At 34.6% G+C, this 16092-nt stretch overlaps 1 protein-coding gene across 1 annotated transcript; it reads right to left on the reverse strand.

The window, feature by feature from the left end:
• Positions 1–1472: 1472 nt before the first annotated feature.
• Positions 1473–15820, reverse strand: LOC134271788 (WASH complex subunit 5-like). Its single transcript, XM_062754002.1, is given in 29 exon segments — positions 1473–2266; positions 2269–2283; positions 2485–2572; positions 6125–6281; positions 6617–6713; positions 7009–7138; positions 7453–7556; positions 7746–7825; positions 7914–8094; positions 8222–8312; positions 8413–8537; positions 8665–8844; positions 10109–10210; positions 10577–10657; positions 10745–10876; positions 10965–11084; positions 11246–11321; positions 11481–11647; positions 11806–11918; positions 12063–12192; positions 12313–12437; positions 12814–12991; positions 13099–13212; positions 13318–13543; positions 14131–14253; positions 14481–14581; positions 14939–15023; positions 15154–15260; positions 15355–15820. Coding segments are annotated over 29 exon segments (3501 nt in total). The 5' UTR covers positions 15580–15820; the 3' UTR covers positions 1473–2218.
• Between the last annotated feature and the right edge of the window lie 272 nt (positions 15821–16092).

The raw sequence follows: 16092 nt of genomic DNA on the forward strand, positions 1-16092 counted from the left end.
ACGTCGCGACTCTTCAGCAATTGCTCTAACCACTGCGCCACGCGGGCGACTACAAAGAATTGGAGTAAAATATTAGTTATGCTTAAAGCGAGGGAAACACATCTCGGTATCCTAGCCTAGCAAAACATGCAGGACTGTTTAACTGGAACCGTTGAAAGGTTAATAAAACATGAAATGATACCCGAAACAAGCGGGAAAAAATTGTCGCCGTAAATCAATCCTTGGATCTGTGGCTCTGGTTTGCCTGTCTAGTTTTTTTTTTCAACCAGAGAGCTTTAGTTCTTCAGTTACAACTACAAATCTGGTAACGTCGTTATAACAATTCAATATACCTGCGGGTATAAGATTAATGCTTAGTTTAAGGATATCCAATCCCTAGCCAGGAACGATAACTCTTCAAATTATTAATTTTAATCAAAATATTTCAAAATTAAGCTCGATATAAAAATTAATCCTTTCGTACAATTTTTTTAAATTCCAAATTCTTAAAACTATCCTGGGTTCTTGGAAGTCTTAGAAACGGACCTATAAAAATTTAACATTTGTTTTCCATAAAAGTAGAAAAGTAGACATTTTTAAAGAAATTAAATCCTCTAGCTTAATTCATGCACCAATATTTATTAACATATGACATTGGAAGTGATCTATAATGTTTTGTGTTTATGTGAAACGTTTTTACACTTAAACCATATAGTTTTCATATAGTTTTTTTTTTTTTTTTTTTTTTTTACAATTAGTTCATTTACAACAATATAAGTAAATGAACTAATCTAGTATTTTAAAAAATGCAATTTTCAATTAGAAAATACGTATGTACTTGTATTCCTTATTTTAATACCCCCAAGTATATTAATTTTGTTGATCAAGTAGAAAATGCACAAGGGTACTTCTATTTTAGTTTCATGTATATTTAAGGAATGAAGCTTATTTTAACTTTTGTTATATGGATCTGAATATCGGACTTGCTTGAACAGGATTCAATGTCTGACTTTTTATTCGCTTTCTGATTTTGATATAGCCTAGAACAATATACATGACTTTAGAAATTCGAAACGGAGCTGGTAATTCAGTTTAAAAAAAATGGAGGTAATCTGAGTTAATGAGGATCATAACAAAAAATATTTTCACTGAGCTAATTAAGAATGGCAAAAGATGTAACTAATAAATTTTTTGTTTTAAAAAAAAATATTGGTCTTAAATGTGATCATCAGACTCGCAACTAGAATTGACTCAACTACATGTACGTTCCCTAGACAATTTTAGTTTAGTAATGAAAAGGCATTATGATTTATATCGTAGTTCATCGAAGTTTTCGTAATCACAAATTTATTTTATCTTGCTCAGTTAAATAATTGTGTTATAGTGGTTTGTTGTGTAACACATTAAAAAATAAATATATTATGAAACCTGCGTTTAAAACTCTTCATAGAGACAAATTCTCTCAAGCAAAATAAGACCGCAAGAGCAGGGTTCCGTCCCCTTCACCACAAATAAATCCTGTGTTTGCAAAACCGTCTCGTGTTTATGCCGCGTAAACTATGAATATAATATACTTTTTCTGTCAATTTATATTCGCCCTATAAAATACTTTCTTTTAGTGTAATAAAAGAACAAATTGACGTAAGCAATAGTTTTTTTTCTAAAGATAGAGTAATGTTAATGTACAAATTTACTTAACAGTTACAATGCGTTTCTCGTGTTTTGGGGCTTTGCCGTTTTCATTCGCCTAGAGACCATTCTATTGGACAATAAATCAGACCGCTGACTAACAGGAAACCGACAAACCCGGAAACAAATTTCTCTTGAGGGTAATCCATCCTCTTTTCCAGTGAATTAGAAAGCTTCTTAAAATATAAGTGAAGAACATCTGATTCCTGGCCTGGCATTTAACTGTCCCCCGAGATTTCTGAATTTACTTCTACAGGAATTAAATTTATAATCCTTTGTGCAGAGCTTAAAACATATCATGTTTAGATGGACATGTATAATTACTATGAAATTAAACCCTTTTAGAGAAAAAGGCTAACATCTTTTCCATTGTCACTCCCATTTTCCATTACGGATATATCAACTCAATTCTTGTATTTTCTGACATCTTTCATTCAAATATAATTTTCAAATATCAATGTATAACAATATAGAATAGATAAAATATAAAATGTCTGGTAACAATGGCAGTCAGATATTGCACACAATATTTGTTCATTATTTGTTTTTCTCAAGGTGCAAACTGACTCCTGTACTCATCAAACAAGTAACTGGGTGTTTATGGGCCTCAATCACCTGAAAAGAGAAACCAGCAAAAACTTACAACTTTTTCCCTGGCTCCTTGATGCAAAACAAATCTATGATAGGGAACCAGGTACATTATGCTCTTATGAAATCGTGATCTACACCTGTCAATTTAAATCTGTTAATAATATTATGACAGAACTTTGGAATGATAGTTGATCAACAAACAATATGGCTCCCAGCGTAACTGACCTTTCTTGAGAGTCCACTAAAATAAATAAAGTCCTCCAGGAAAATCAGAGCATTTAGAACATCCTGGGACCCCTCCTGTGTCTTAGACCTGAAAATAATGTCAACAAAACTTCAATCTAACTCATTCATTGGAATAAGTTATGTCTTAGACCTGAAAATAGTGTCAACAATACTTAAATCTAACTCAACCTCTAAAATAGGTTTTTCTTTACTATCCAAATTATAAAAAATGTTATGAACCTGCATATAAATGTATTTTCATTATATAATCAAAAGAGCCCTTCCTTACCACCGAAACCCCTTTTTCAAGGGCTAAGAATATCATTGAAAAAGTCACCCTTGCTCATTAAAATCATGCAGTTAGTTTGTTTGCTTAATAACTTTGGCTTAGGTGAGCTAAAATGCATAAATTCTCCTCCCTTGTATATTTGGCAAACAGACTAAGTACAAGGTTAAGGTAAGCAAGGGCCTCTTCAAACAAGAGGCCCCTGGGCCTTATAGGTCACCTGAGCATTATTCAACAACTTTCCAGTGACTGAATTTGATCCATGTTTTAAGCCAGATGCTATAGCATTTACAATCTGGTCATCATAACTATACACTTAGCAGTTCCTTAGTTTGGTTACTTTATACCCATAGGCAGGGTAGGGGAACAAAAAATACATTTCAACTAATCAGTAATATTCAGCAATAATCAGTAGTGCCGCTACCACACATGAACCCTTGACTCTTAGGCCTAGATCCACACATTGCACTATTTTTGGAAAGGCATACTTGCTTTTCAAAAATATTTGATTAATACCAAGGAGCACATTTCAAACAATTCATTCATTTTCAGTACATAAGTACAGCCTCCCCCCCCCCTATGGTACAACTGACCCTGGGGCCTTGAAATTTACAATTCTTGAAGATTAGGGATTGCTCATAACTATATAGTTAATTCATCTGCTTAAAACCTAGGAGCAAAGATGAAAATATTCAAAGATTTAATGTTTTTTCACTATACATGTATAATCAATACAGCCCCGCCCTAACATAGAATCCCTGACCCTGGGGCCATAAAATTCACAATTTTGGCAGAGGCACTCTTGTTCATCATAACTATGTACTTAGTTAGTTTATTTAATACCCAGGAGTAAAGAAGAAGATTTTCAAAGAATTCATGTATTTCCTCTATATAATCAATACAGCCCCACCCTGACACCAGAACCCCTGACCCTGGGGCCATAAAATTCACAATTTTGGTAGTGGCACTCTTGCTCATCATAACTATGTACTTAGTTAGTTTATATAAAACCTAGGAGCAGAGAAGAAGATTTTCAAAGAATTCATGTATTTTCACTATATAATCAATAGAGCCCCGCCCATAAACCAGAACCCCTGACCCTGGGGCCATAAAATTCACAATTTTGGCAGAGGCACTCTTGTTCATCATAACTATGTACTTAGTTAGTTTATTTAATACCCAGGAGTAAAGAAGAAGATTTTCAAAGAATTCATGTATTTCCTCTATATAATCAATACAGCCCCACCCTGACACCAGAACCCCTGACCCTGGGGCCATAAAATTCACAATTTTGGTAGTGGCACTCTTGCTCATCATAACTATGTACTTAGTTAGTTTATATAAAACCTAGGAGCAGAGAAGAAGATTTTCAAAGAATTCATGTATTTTCACTATATAATCAATAGAGCCCCGCCCTAAAACCAGAACCCCTGACCCTGGGGCCATAAAATTCACAATTTTGGTAGAGGCACTCTTGCTCATCATAACTATGTACTTAGTTAAATTATATAAAATCTAGGAGCAGAGAAGAAGATTTTCAAAGAATTCATGTATTTTCACTACATAATCAATAGAGCCCCGCCCTAACACCAGAACCCCTGACCCTGGGGCCATAAAATTCACAATTTTGGTAGAGGCACTCTTGCTCATCATAACTATATACTTAGTTAGTTTATTTAATACCCAGGAGTAAAGAAGAAGATTTTCAAAGAATTCATGTATTTCCTCTATATAATCAATAGAGCCCCGCCCTGACACCAGAACCCCTGACCCTGGGGCCATAAAATTCACAATTTTGGTAGAGGCACTCTTGCTCATCATAACTATGTACTTAGTTAGTTTATTTAATACCCAGGAGCAGAGAAGAAGATTTTCAAAGAAATAATGCATTTTCACTATATACTTATTTAGCCCCGCCCTAGTACAAGAACCCCTGACCCCAGGGCCATGAATTTCACAATTTTGGTAAAGGACTCAATGCTGATTACAATCATGCAAACAGTTTGACTGCTTGATGTCCAGGAGTAAAGAAGAAGATTTTTGAAGATTGCATTAATTTTAGTGGGGGCAGGGATCATGAAATTCACAATTTTTGTTCCCCTTCACCCATAGATGCTTTGTGCCAAATTTGGTTGAAATTGGTTCAGTGGTTGCAGAGAAGAAGCTGAAAATGTTCAAAAAACCGATTGACGACGAACGACGTACGACGAACGACGTACGACAACGGACAAAAACAGATAGCAATAGGTCACCTGAGTGACTCAGGTGACCTAAAAATGTGAAATTCATAGCCCTGGGTAAGGGGTTCTGGTGTAATGGTAGGGCTGTGAAAATACATTCTTTTCTTCCTCTGGGTATTACAGGGAGCTGGACAAAGTTGCATTGCCATTTTTAATTTTCAATTTTATATTTTACAAAATATTCTCTGTTTAATGATTTGAGCTTACTTGAAAATTCTTATAACTCAGTGATATAAAAATTCATCATTACACCATCCCAAACACCTGTTATAAACAAGCTCTGTATTAATTATACCCCTGGTCCAAAGGAGAGGGAATGCATTGTTTTACCCTTGTGTGTCTTTCTGCCTAGTTGTCTGTATCATTTTTCTGAGGCAGTTTTCTCAGAAACTACACTTTGCCGATGCTTGAAATTTAAGCTCACACTTTATTTTGGCATTGCCACTTGGTGGAATTTATTTTTGTAAGAATCCAATGTCAACTTCCTGTTTATCTATGCATCTGTCCATACCAAATTTCTGTCACAGATATCTTATCAACTACTGAAGAAACATGCTTGAACTTTTAGCTCACTCCTTTGTTTAGCATTTGGCTCACAGACTTCTTGTTGTTAATGTTTACAGTTTACCATATGTTTTCAATTTATTTACTCTGCACACATCAACAGTACTTGTGATACGATGTTTTTTTCTTACATTAACATTACTATACTGAATTTTCTTGATTATAGTTTAATATTTTTCATTAATAAACACAAATTGTCCTTCTTTCTTAAATATAGAGGATAAAATTGACTTCATGAAGATGCCAGGATGTGTGTCAATCAATTGCATCAAAAAAGTCATAACTGTTTTAAAAATTTTCAGACAAAAGCGTTCTAATCATGCTTTTATTATATTTAGGTCTAACATACTATTTCTCTTGCTTTTAGGCTATATCTACACCCATTGGAGTATTTTATTTTATTTTGTACTTCTATGGATCCTTTACTATGTTGTATTATACTCTGGTGACCATAAAGGCCTTTGGCCTCTTTTTAAAAAATGATCATACTTTCTAAATTTGATCAAATTTGATATAGTAGGTAAGGTAGATAAGACAAGATCTCCCTTACCCTGGCAAAGCATCCACCTGTGACCTGACGTACTGTCCCAGGAGAGCTAGAAATATGTCGGTGTTCTCCTTGTGGTACTGCTTCAGCAGAGTCAGACAACCAATCACAAACGGTGGGGCATCCAGGTGGTCAGTCACCTTCTTACTGACCAATCCACCTGTAGCAAATTTGTTACTATAAATATCTTGTTACTATAAATATCACTTAAGGTATATTTTCAATAGAAATAGAAGGTTGCAGCTTAATCAAGAATTTCAGAATATTTCTATCCTCTACCTTTAGTACAGCAAATTAAGTGGATAGCAAAAATAGAAGGATAAAGAAGTCCAAATGCTAATGAAAATGCTCAAGTGGGGAAAATAAAAAATATAAGGATGGTACCTTTTTAAGATAAACTCGTTCCCTTTTCCTTATACCTTTACATTTAAATACATATTTAAATTTGAAACAAGAACACTGTAACCTAACCAATGTGTAGCTGTCAACACTTACTGATAGTTCTGCTATATGTTAGCTTTGGAAGATGGGAAACCACTAACAGAAAGTTGAAGAAAGAGAAAAATGGAAGCCTTTTTGTGGTAACATATATCTGAAAAAAATTTGACAATTAAAGTATCAGTAAAACGTGTCCCTCACTTCTCAGTAAATGTTCAGCTGAGTATATAAGTGTATATGTAGTAGGTATGTTATTTTAATATCTACATAACTTTTGTTCCTATTTCTGACTTCTTTAAGATTGATAAATCAATAAGTTGTTTTTCTCCAGGACATCTCGGACATTTTATGATACATACCAGCGACATTTATGTCAATCCTACATCCGGATAAATCTTCTCTTTACACTTAATGAAATTAATGATGTGAAAACCTAAGATAACACAAACCTTCTGTAAGGGATCATGAAATCCAGCTGATTCTAAATAAGACGTTAATTCAAACATCAGAGGATTCTCTTCTTTGGGATAAGGTAAAGTGGGATCCTGGTAATGCCGCTCAATGTCTGCTATAAGGGCACTAAAAATTGTCATCATAAAAAGGACTTTAAATTGTAGCATATAAATATTATAACTGTGTATTAAGTGTAAGACATTAAAAAAAACATGCATATGTAATACCATTTATCATTTTCATTATTTTTTACTAGCTAGTAAACCAGGATTGCAAACTGTAAATACGGTAATGATTGTGAAATTCTAATTTATAAAGTAATGTCATAACGTAAAACAGGATTTTTAGCTGATTGCTAGCTATTTTAATAACTTGAATATATAACATGTATAACTTCACATTTGCTGTAATTAAGTATAAAAAAAAAACTTGTTCCTCACTCATTCATGGTTTGAAGGGCACTTGAAAATATTTTGGAGTCAAACTTGCATGACGTGCTTAACTCATGTTGAATCTGCCTCCTTAGAAGCTGCATCTGTCCGACCTGTAAAGTATAAAAAACTATAGTGATTCCTGGTACACCCCCCTATATTCTCCACTTAAAGTGAGCTCCATTGTCTGTTCAATGCCAGATCAAATTCTCAATTATACTGGTATATGATGTGAAATATCATGCACTTAGTACATATCTAGAGTCAGTAGGTAAGTTACGTGCATAAAAGTACTGAAATACCTTCAGGATAATTTCAAGAAATGCTGGCCATATTCTAGTCATTTTTGACATCATACTAGGGTAGACCTTCTGTGGATGGGCTGAAATAAAAATATATCATCATAAGCATACTGCATGAAAAAAAAGGGTTGCTTTACTCATATACCAGACCCAGTATAATTTCCTGACCTACAAGTGTCTTGACATGGCCCAGACTCTTGGAGAAGGCATCCATTAGGTCGTGATATTGCCTGTCTTTGGCATTGTTTAGTAGTCTGGTACACATTGTCTGGAATGTCTGAAGCTCCTTCACCATCATAAAACACAGTAACCGGTCCAATCCTGCCAAACCAAAGCTCCCAACCGACTTCTGTAAAAAAAAAAATAGGTTTATACACATGTATCCTTACAGGTTTATAATTTTTATATTGTATTATAACTTCCTCATTCTTCAAAGACTCAATATTTATTTTAGGAAGTACAATTCTCAGGCTTACCTGTAACATCTGGAATAGAGTTCTGTTGACTTGTTCTGATTTGGTTTTTACATCATACCAGGCCTTCATCTGATCAATATATGCTGTGATTCTTTATAAAAAAACAAAAATATAAAATTAAAATAAAAACAAGGGACTCACCATGAGTAAAAAAAATTCTACATTTAGAGGTAGATTAGAAAGTAAACTACCTTGGATCTGTGATCCTAATGATTTCTCTGGCCAGTCTCCCAATGAAGTTTACACTTTCATCAACAGGAGAAAATCTGGGGATAGGTATGGCTGTGGACTGATAAACACTCTGCCAGTCCAGTATCTACAAAAACAAATGATGATTTATAAAAAATGAACTGTGCCAAAATCAAAAAATAAAAACATTGTTTTCTAGAGCCAAACCTCTTCTTTAGTCCAAGGAAACTTTTGGTCACCTGCCCCTCACTAACCTTGGTTCTGAGGAAGCTGTTACACTCCTGCTCCACGTTGTAGTTGATGATCCTGGAGACCTCCTCCTGCCAAATCTTCAGACCGTAAATATTGACGTAGTCTTGGATGTACTCAAAGGACCTCCGGAATCCATCCATAGTTTCCCCGAGGCTCTGAAGACGGGGCATAAGCTCACTCACCTAGCAATATGAAAACTAGAACTGTCCAATTGGGACAAAATACCCCCCGCTGGGTTTTTCAGAAGTAAGTTTTTGCATAATAAAGATATGTATCAAACACGAATTATAAAATTTTTCTTAGTGACCTTGAACTTCCCAAATGACCTTGGGTCAAGGTCATGACACACCCTTGGGTCATAGGCAATCTTTGAGTAAAATAAGAACCTACCAAGTTTATCAATAAGAAAGATATGGACCGGACACAAATTATGAAATTTTTCTTCCAGTGACCTTGAACTTTGACACACCCATAGGTCATGGGCAATCTTTGTGTGAAATGAAAACCTACCAAGTTTATCCTTTAGAAAGATATGGACCGGACACGAATTATTAAATTTTTCTACCAGTGACCTTGAACTTCTCCAAATGACCTTGGGTCAAGGTCATGACACACCCTTGGGTCATGGGCAATCTTTATGTGAAATGAAAACCTACCAAGTTTATCCATAAGAAAGATAAGACCGGACACGAATTATGAAATTTTTCTTCCAGTGACCTTGAACTTCCCCAAATGACCTTGGGTCAAGGTCATGACACACGCTTGGGTCATGGGCAATCTTTGCATGAAATGAGAACCTACCAAGTTTATCCATAAAAGATATGTGTCAAACATGAATTTTGAAATTTTTCTCCCAGTGACCTTGAACTTCCCCAAATGACCTTGGGTCAAAGTCATGACACACCCTTGGGTCATGGGCAATCTTTGTGTGAAATGAGAACCTACCAAGTTTATCCATAAGAAAGATATGGACCGGACACGAATTATGAAATTTTTCTTCCAGTGACCTTGAACTTCCCCAAATCACCTTGGGTCAAGGTCATGACACACCCTTAGGTTATGAGCAATCTTATTGTGGAGTAGTAGATTCTAATGTCCCTCTGTAAGAAAGATATGGACCGGACACAATTGCACAGACAGACGGACAGACCGACAGACAGACAGACAGACGGACAGACAGACAGACGGACAGACAGACAGACGGACAAGGTGATTCCTATATACCCCCCCAAACTTCGTTTGCGGGGGGTATAATGACAGTTTTGCTGAAAATAATTTCCATGCATAGACTTTGATTATTTATTTTCAAAGCGGAGAAAGCAAAATTAAAACACAAAATAATTTTTTTTTTTCTGAAAATGAATTTTCTTCACTTTATCCTGTTAACCCCTCCCTGTAAAAAAAAAATCAAGACATATTCCACTGGGGTATACATATAGTCCTCACCTTAGCCCTCGGATTAAACATCAGCCCTTTGTGTAGAGCAAGAGCCACCTGCTGTACAAGCTCTTTACGAATTCCATCTTCCAGGAGTTGCTTTGGATCTATCTGTTAGAGTGAGTCAATGAAGAATTACTTTTATTAACAGTTACTTGAGTAAGAGTTGCTTAGCAGTAATGTAATATCTATCTGTAAAGTCAAGTTTATTAACATTTACTTGACATCTACCCACGGTTAATAAAGTATCTTCTTGGACAAGGATAATCAAAGAACAGCTCTTAGAATTTTCAGCATTTGTCAGTTCAATCACATGTAATTTGTAATGTAGGTTACTAAAGATTCTTCTATGTCAGGTTAAGTTAATTGATACTTATTCTGTAATAGACTGATAACTCTTAAAAAATATTATTGAATAGGAATAATTAATAATAATATTTGTTCTCTTTAAAAAACACTGTCATTTTCATTACTAACCTTTATTATACCGACAAGTGTTGTTTTCATCATCAAAATTCCCTCAGTAAAAACTGATATGGCATGTGTGAGTTTTGCTACCTGAAAAAGATATGATAAAGAAAATGAAAATAGCTCCTGCTTCTTCTCAGACCTGTTGACGTGACCTTTACTTGACCTTTGACTGACCTCGTATCTTTCGTCCAGTTGAGCAAACTCCTTCATCTTGTCCTTCTCCAGTCTAGTGGGAACTTCCTTGATCTGGGTTGTCTGCAGATTTATGATTTTAGCTAGAAGTCCAAACATGGTCTGGGGAATGATCTACAAAAAATGCAGCAATTAAACCTTAGCCATCCAATTATTAACCCTGACTTATGATTACTGGACTATGAATAGACAAATTATTAACCTGTAGAACTTTTCTGACATATGCCACAAGTTCCCCTGAGTAGTACTGAGACACACTGAGTAGATCAGGACTGTTGGCTTGGTTAATTCTCAGTAGAGGTAGGTCTAGAGCTGAAGCCATCTGATAAAAACACAGATATTACAAACATTACTACAATGTCCTATACAGGAACTGAATACCAAATTATATGTTTTTAAAAAGAACTGTATGTTCTATATTACCTAGAAAATTCCACTTTATGTATTCAAGTATCATTTTTTCAGAAGGGCTGTATATCTTACCTTAAGAAATGTTGCTCTGAGTTTTATGACAAGAGAAGGATCCTTTTTGATGCCTTGCTGCATATACATTGTATAACTACAATAGATATTGTACATAATCATACATGTACTACAATCATTATAAAACTGTAGACTCAGCCACCGATATCTACCTATCCATGATGTTCCAGGCATAGGAGAGATCCCCTACAATCTGTACAGTGATAAGAACTTCCTGTTTGATGTTGATACCTACCTATCCATGATGTCCCAGGCATAAGACAGATCCCCTACAATCTGTACAGTGATGAGGACTTCCTCTTTGATGTTGATAGTTCTGATCATCTGATGTAAATACTTCCTGGTGTCGGCAAGAAACTGCTTGACCTGAAGGTTACTCTCTAGTTGATGGAACTCCTGGACCTAGGTATGACAAAACAGGAAGGGGTATTAAAACACATACAGAAACTTGACTGCAATATTGGAAAAATAAAAAGAACAATCAAATTTTCAAAATACCAAGAATCCTCCTATAATTAAGCGTTAAGTGACTTGGTAACTAGACATTTAGAATAACTGACCTCTTCCAGAGCTTGAATCAGCTGGACAATTTTACGTCCAGCGCTTGTGGAATCATCGTAGTTAAGGGAAGTAATCTGCTTGGCCATTTCTGTGAACCATGCTTGTAGATTTTCTAAAAAAAAAAATTGGGGTTTCATAAAGATAACATTTTTCTATGAATAACAAGGATTTCCTTATTTCCTCTCCTGCAATGATTCACTTTTTTTAATGATAAAAGAAAAACAAAGAAAATGTGCATAATCCTTTAATAACTGACCATTCTTCTCAACTCTGGTTAGTGGTTTAGTCCCTGAGAACACTTCCCCGAGTTCAGCCATTCTTTCACTGCCCTCTTTCTTATGGTCTTCCCACTTCTGTTGTTTTTCTACCAACATTTGCTTGAACATCTGAAATGTTATCAGCGAGAACAGTGTCATTTCACTGGATTACAGCTGTATTTACAATGCTAAATTCATTTTAATTTATAGATGAACAACATAAACATCTACATGTATATATTCACTGACCTCCTTGAGTTTGAATTCAAACTGTCCTGTGTTAAGGAGAAGCTGGAACACAGCTAGAGGGTTGTACTTAGAATCCACCATCACTTGTTCTCGGAGAGCTTTACATCTCTTATTTTGCTCAGCACCTGTTACACAAACATTGAAATCAATTTTTCCAGTTTCTCTCTGAAATGAAGTGAAGGTTTCATACTCTCATAACTTACACCTATCAAGAGACAATCTTTGGATCCATGGGAAAACAAGGTTTGAAAAAACACAAGTCTTCTAAATTTCTAAATTCTAGAAAATTCCTGTAATGGAATACATTTATTTGTGTTGCATATAATCCTCAGTTTTAAACTATTAATGAACCAAATACCAGATTTATGACACATCCAGATAAAAATTAAATGTGAGCTTTGTTCATGAAAATTACATGAATTTAAGATTAATACACACTGTACATGTAAATTCATTTGATCAAAGCAGATTACACACTCTCTGTGGGAACAAACAACTCACTTGGTGAGAGTCCTGCACTATGTAACATCAGCCAGCGTAGAGCAACATTACTATCCCTGAGAACGTTCATCATCTTAGGAATGTTATCCAAAACAAACTCCTCTGTCAACACTCCTTCCTTCAAGTACTTGTCCAGCGGAGCCATCAACTTCTGCATTTTTGTGGCATACTTCACTGACTGTACAAAATAGGCATAAACTGTTTATAGCTGTATATCAGCTAGGTAACTGAATCATTTCAGCACTCAGCAGACAGACCCCTCTCAATAGACGACCAGATACCTACCTGTTCTCTGACGTTGGAGACTTCTAAAGTGTTGTTTAAGGCCGTACAGGCTGCTCTGTAAGGTGCCCAGGCATCCAGTAAATTAACCGTCATTCCCATGTAAACACCTATCACCTGACAAATTAATTTGACAAGTGAAAAATAACTAACTACGAAACTTGAATGATTCAGTAAAGATTGAAGCAGAGACAGAAATATGTGAAGTATAACTGTATTTACCCAGTTATCTGGGAAGTGTTTGTCTACAATTTCCCTCATTTTTGCCTGCTGGTTGTGAAGAATTTCGGGGTCAAAGTAGAGGATGACATAGAGCATGCTGGCCTGTGTGGCTAATGCTGTGGACCGGTGCTCTGGGAGGGGGTAGGCTGAAATCTGATTATAAATGTCATCTGAACGTAAACGACCAATCACCATGTTCACAAACTCTGGGTTAATAGGAACTCGACTGAAATCAATTCAACATAATTTTTATTTTTATCAAATTTGAGTATCTTTTCAAAGAAAATTTAGAGTAAGGAAAATGTTAAGCAATTTTCAATACATTTGAAATCAATATATTTGCAAAGTTATTTAAGAGAATATCGGTATTTAGCCAAAACCCTAATTGGTTTCAATAGCCATAGCATTGTTTAATTAAAATAAGGATGAAAGCAAATATATGGACATTGCATTTTTTTTTATCCCCTACAAAACTTTAAACACTAATTTTACAAATTTGTCAATTACTTTGTATTGCACTGAATTTTAACACAATGAAATTTACATCTTTCATGTAAAATTAATATTTAATTTCAAAAAATGAACTGTCATGTATTTGTGTCTGTGTGTCTTTTTAAAAATTCAACTCATCAGAAAACTTATCACAGATATAGTGAAGTAGTCAAGTCACAGATCCCCAGGACATCACAATCACTAAAACTAAAGTTTTACTGTACCAGGTATTAAATAACACATTTTTTTAGTCTTCTCATTTTGAAAACAATAATAAAAAGATATGACATTGTATTTTCATGGTATTGATTAGTTTGTTACTTGAAATAGGATTCTGGGTAGTTTGGTGGTCTCCTTGCCGTGGCGGTGTTCTGATATCCTGTACCACACAACAGCTTACAGACATCGTCAATGTTCGAATCACCGGCTGCAGCCTTCTGAGCACTGAGTCAAAGACAAGGATTACTTAAAAAAGATGTGTGTTCCTATTTTAAGTCTGAGTAAATATATGCACAAGGTTAACATAATTTTGGTGTTTTATATTACCATTCTTTGATATTCTTTAAAATAATGTATAAAATTGTTATGACTGTGTCACACTGAAAGATTCTATTATAGAAACTAGGATCCCCTCCCTTACTTTGCTGTTACACTTACAAATATCTAATTACCTGTATCTATAGTAAGAGACTAGGATCCGCTCCCTAACTGTTCCCTCAATTTTGTTATCTATGATGATCAGCATTACACCATAAAGAAAGAGGGACTCACACTATTAAGAAATACAACAATGAATATTAACCATGGTAGTCATGCTTCAAAGTTCAAACCAATACAAGTATCTCAAAATTTAAATGATTTTGTCCAAATACAATTAGGAAACTCATATTATGATGAACTAGGAGAACACTTAACACTTTTTTCAATTGAATTGCAAAAAAAAAAAAAAAAAAAAAAAAAGATTTATTGGAATATTAACATTTTACACTAAGTCAATTTTCATTGTATCAAATATAAGGTAAAATTATATCCTTTTAAAAAAATAATTAAGCAGACTTGATCTTTTATCTTCTTATGTGCATCTTCACAATTGTGCATATTTTGTTTGGTATGACATATATCTTTTTACCATTAATTGTTTTCCATCATCATTGAGAAGAACACTTTCTAATGTCTGTTGAATGTAAACTCCTTCATCCAAATCTTCTAAAAATCTATGAGGAATGAAATCAATTATAATAAAATTATATAATGTATCTAAAATCTGAAAATCTTTCATTGAAAGAAATTGTCAATGATGGAAAAAAGAAATGAGCTGTAAGAGTGGAGCAGAGCTTTTGTTACCTGTTTAAATCCACAACATATTTATGAACACTGGCAAATGCTTGATAAAATCTGGTCAATATATCAATATGATTCTCGCGGAATTCTTCATCTAAATCTTGGAGTTCCTAAATTGAAAAACAATCTTTAACATGTAAATTGATTTTAAAGGATACTTTCTGTAGAAGAAACTTTGCATGTAAATAAAATGTATAGACTTACGGGCTTGCTATCTATCTTGTTGTCATAATATTCTTGGCTTTTAAAATATGCAAAATCAAATATGATATCTCCATATCTTAGTCGGTCTTGCTGTGTCTCTAATTTAAATACTGGTGGTATAAACTCCGCTAAGCGGCGCAGTTCGGCAATAATTGCATTTCCTCTTGAAGCTAACCGCAGGATATTTTGACCACAAGGATTGTTTTCTGCCAAAAAGTCTGCCATCGCTTCACTCCTTCAGTTTAGAAATCCTACTTTCACTTTCACCAGGGGGCGTGTTCGTTACACTTTCTTTCATCGATCATTTAATAAAAGAGGAGATGAGTAGCCCATGTAGTTATCCTGCAAACTGTATATATTTTGGATCCATATGATCAGCACAAATTAGTTGAAATATGTCTATGCACTGTCAGTAAAGCTCATGTGACGATTTTATCGTCTACGCCACCTAACGACAAAAATAGACTTCCGGTTGAAGCAAAAGTGAAAATCAGTTAACTCGGCCACAGTTAGGTTTGATTTTCTGCCAACGACTTACACTAACAGAAACTGATATTTTTCAATAAACATGTTAACTGTTTGAATAAACAATTGATTAGATTTTTTCAATTTCTGTAGAATTGATAGATTTCACACCAAGTTCAGGTCACCAGAGCTTATCTGAAGAGGAGATATTTTTTATCAAAATAAAAATTTCATGATAAAAAATACTTATATGTATATTAAATGTCTTCTTTT

This window comes from Saccostrea cucullata, unplaced genomic scaffold (genome assembly GCF_032062105.1).
Source record: "Saccostrea cucullata isolate Sc308-1 unplaced genomic scaffold, CSIRO_AGI_Scuc_v1 ctg263, whole genome shotgun sequence".
Classification (NCBI taxonomy): domain Eukaryota; kingdom Metazoa; phylum Mollusca; class Bivalvia; order Ostreida; family Ostreidae; genus Saccostrea; species Saccostrea cuccullata.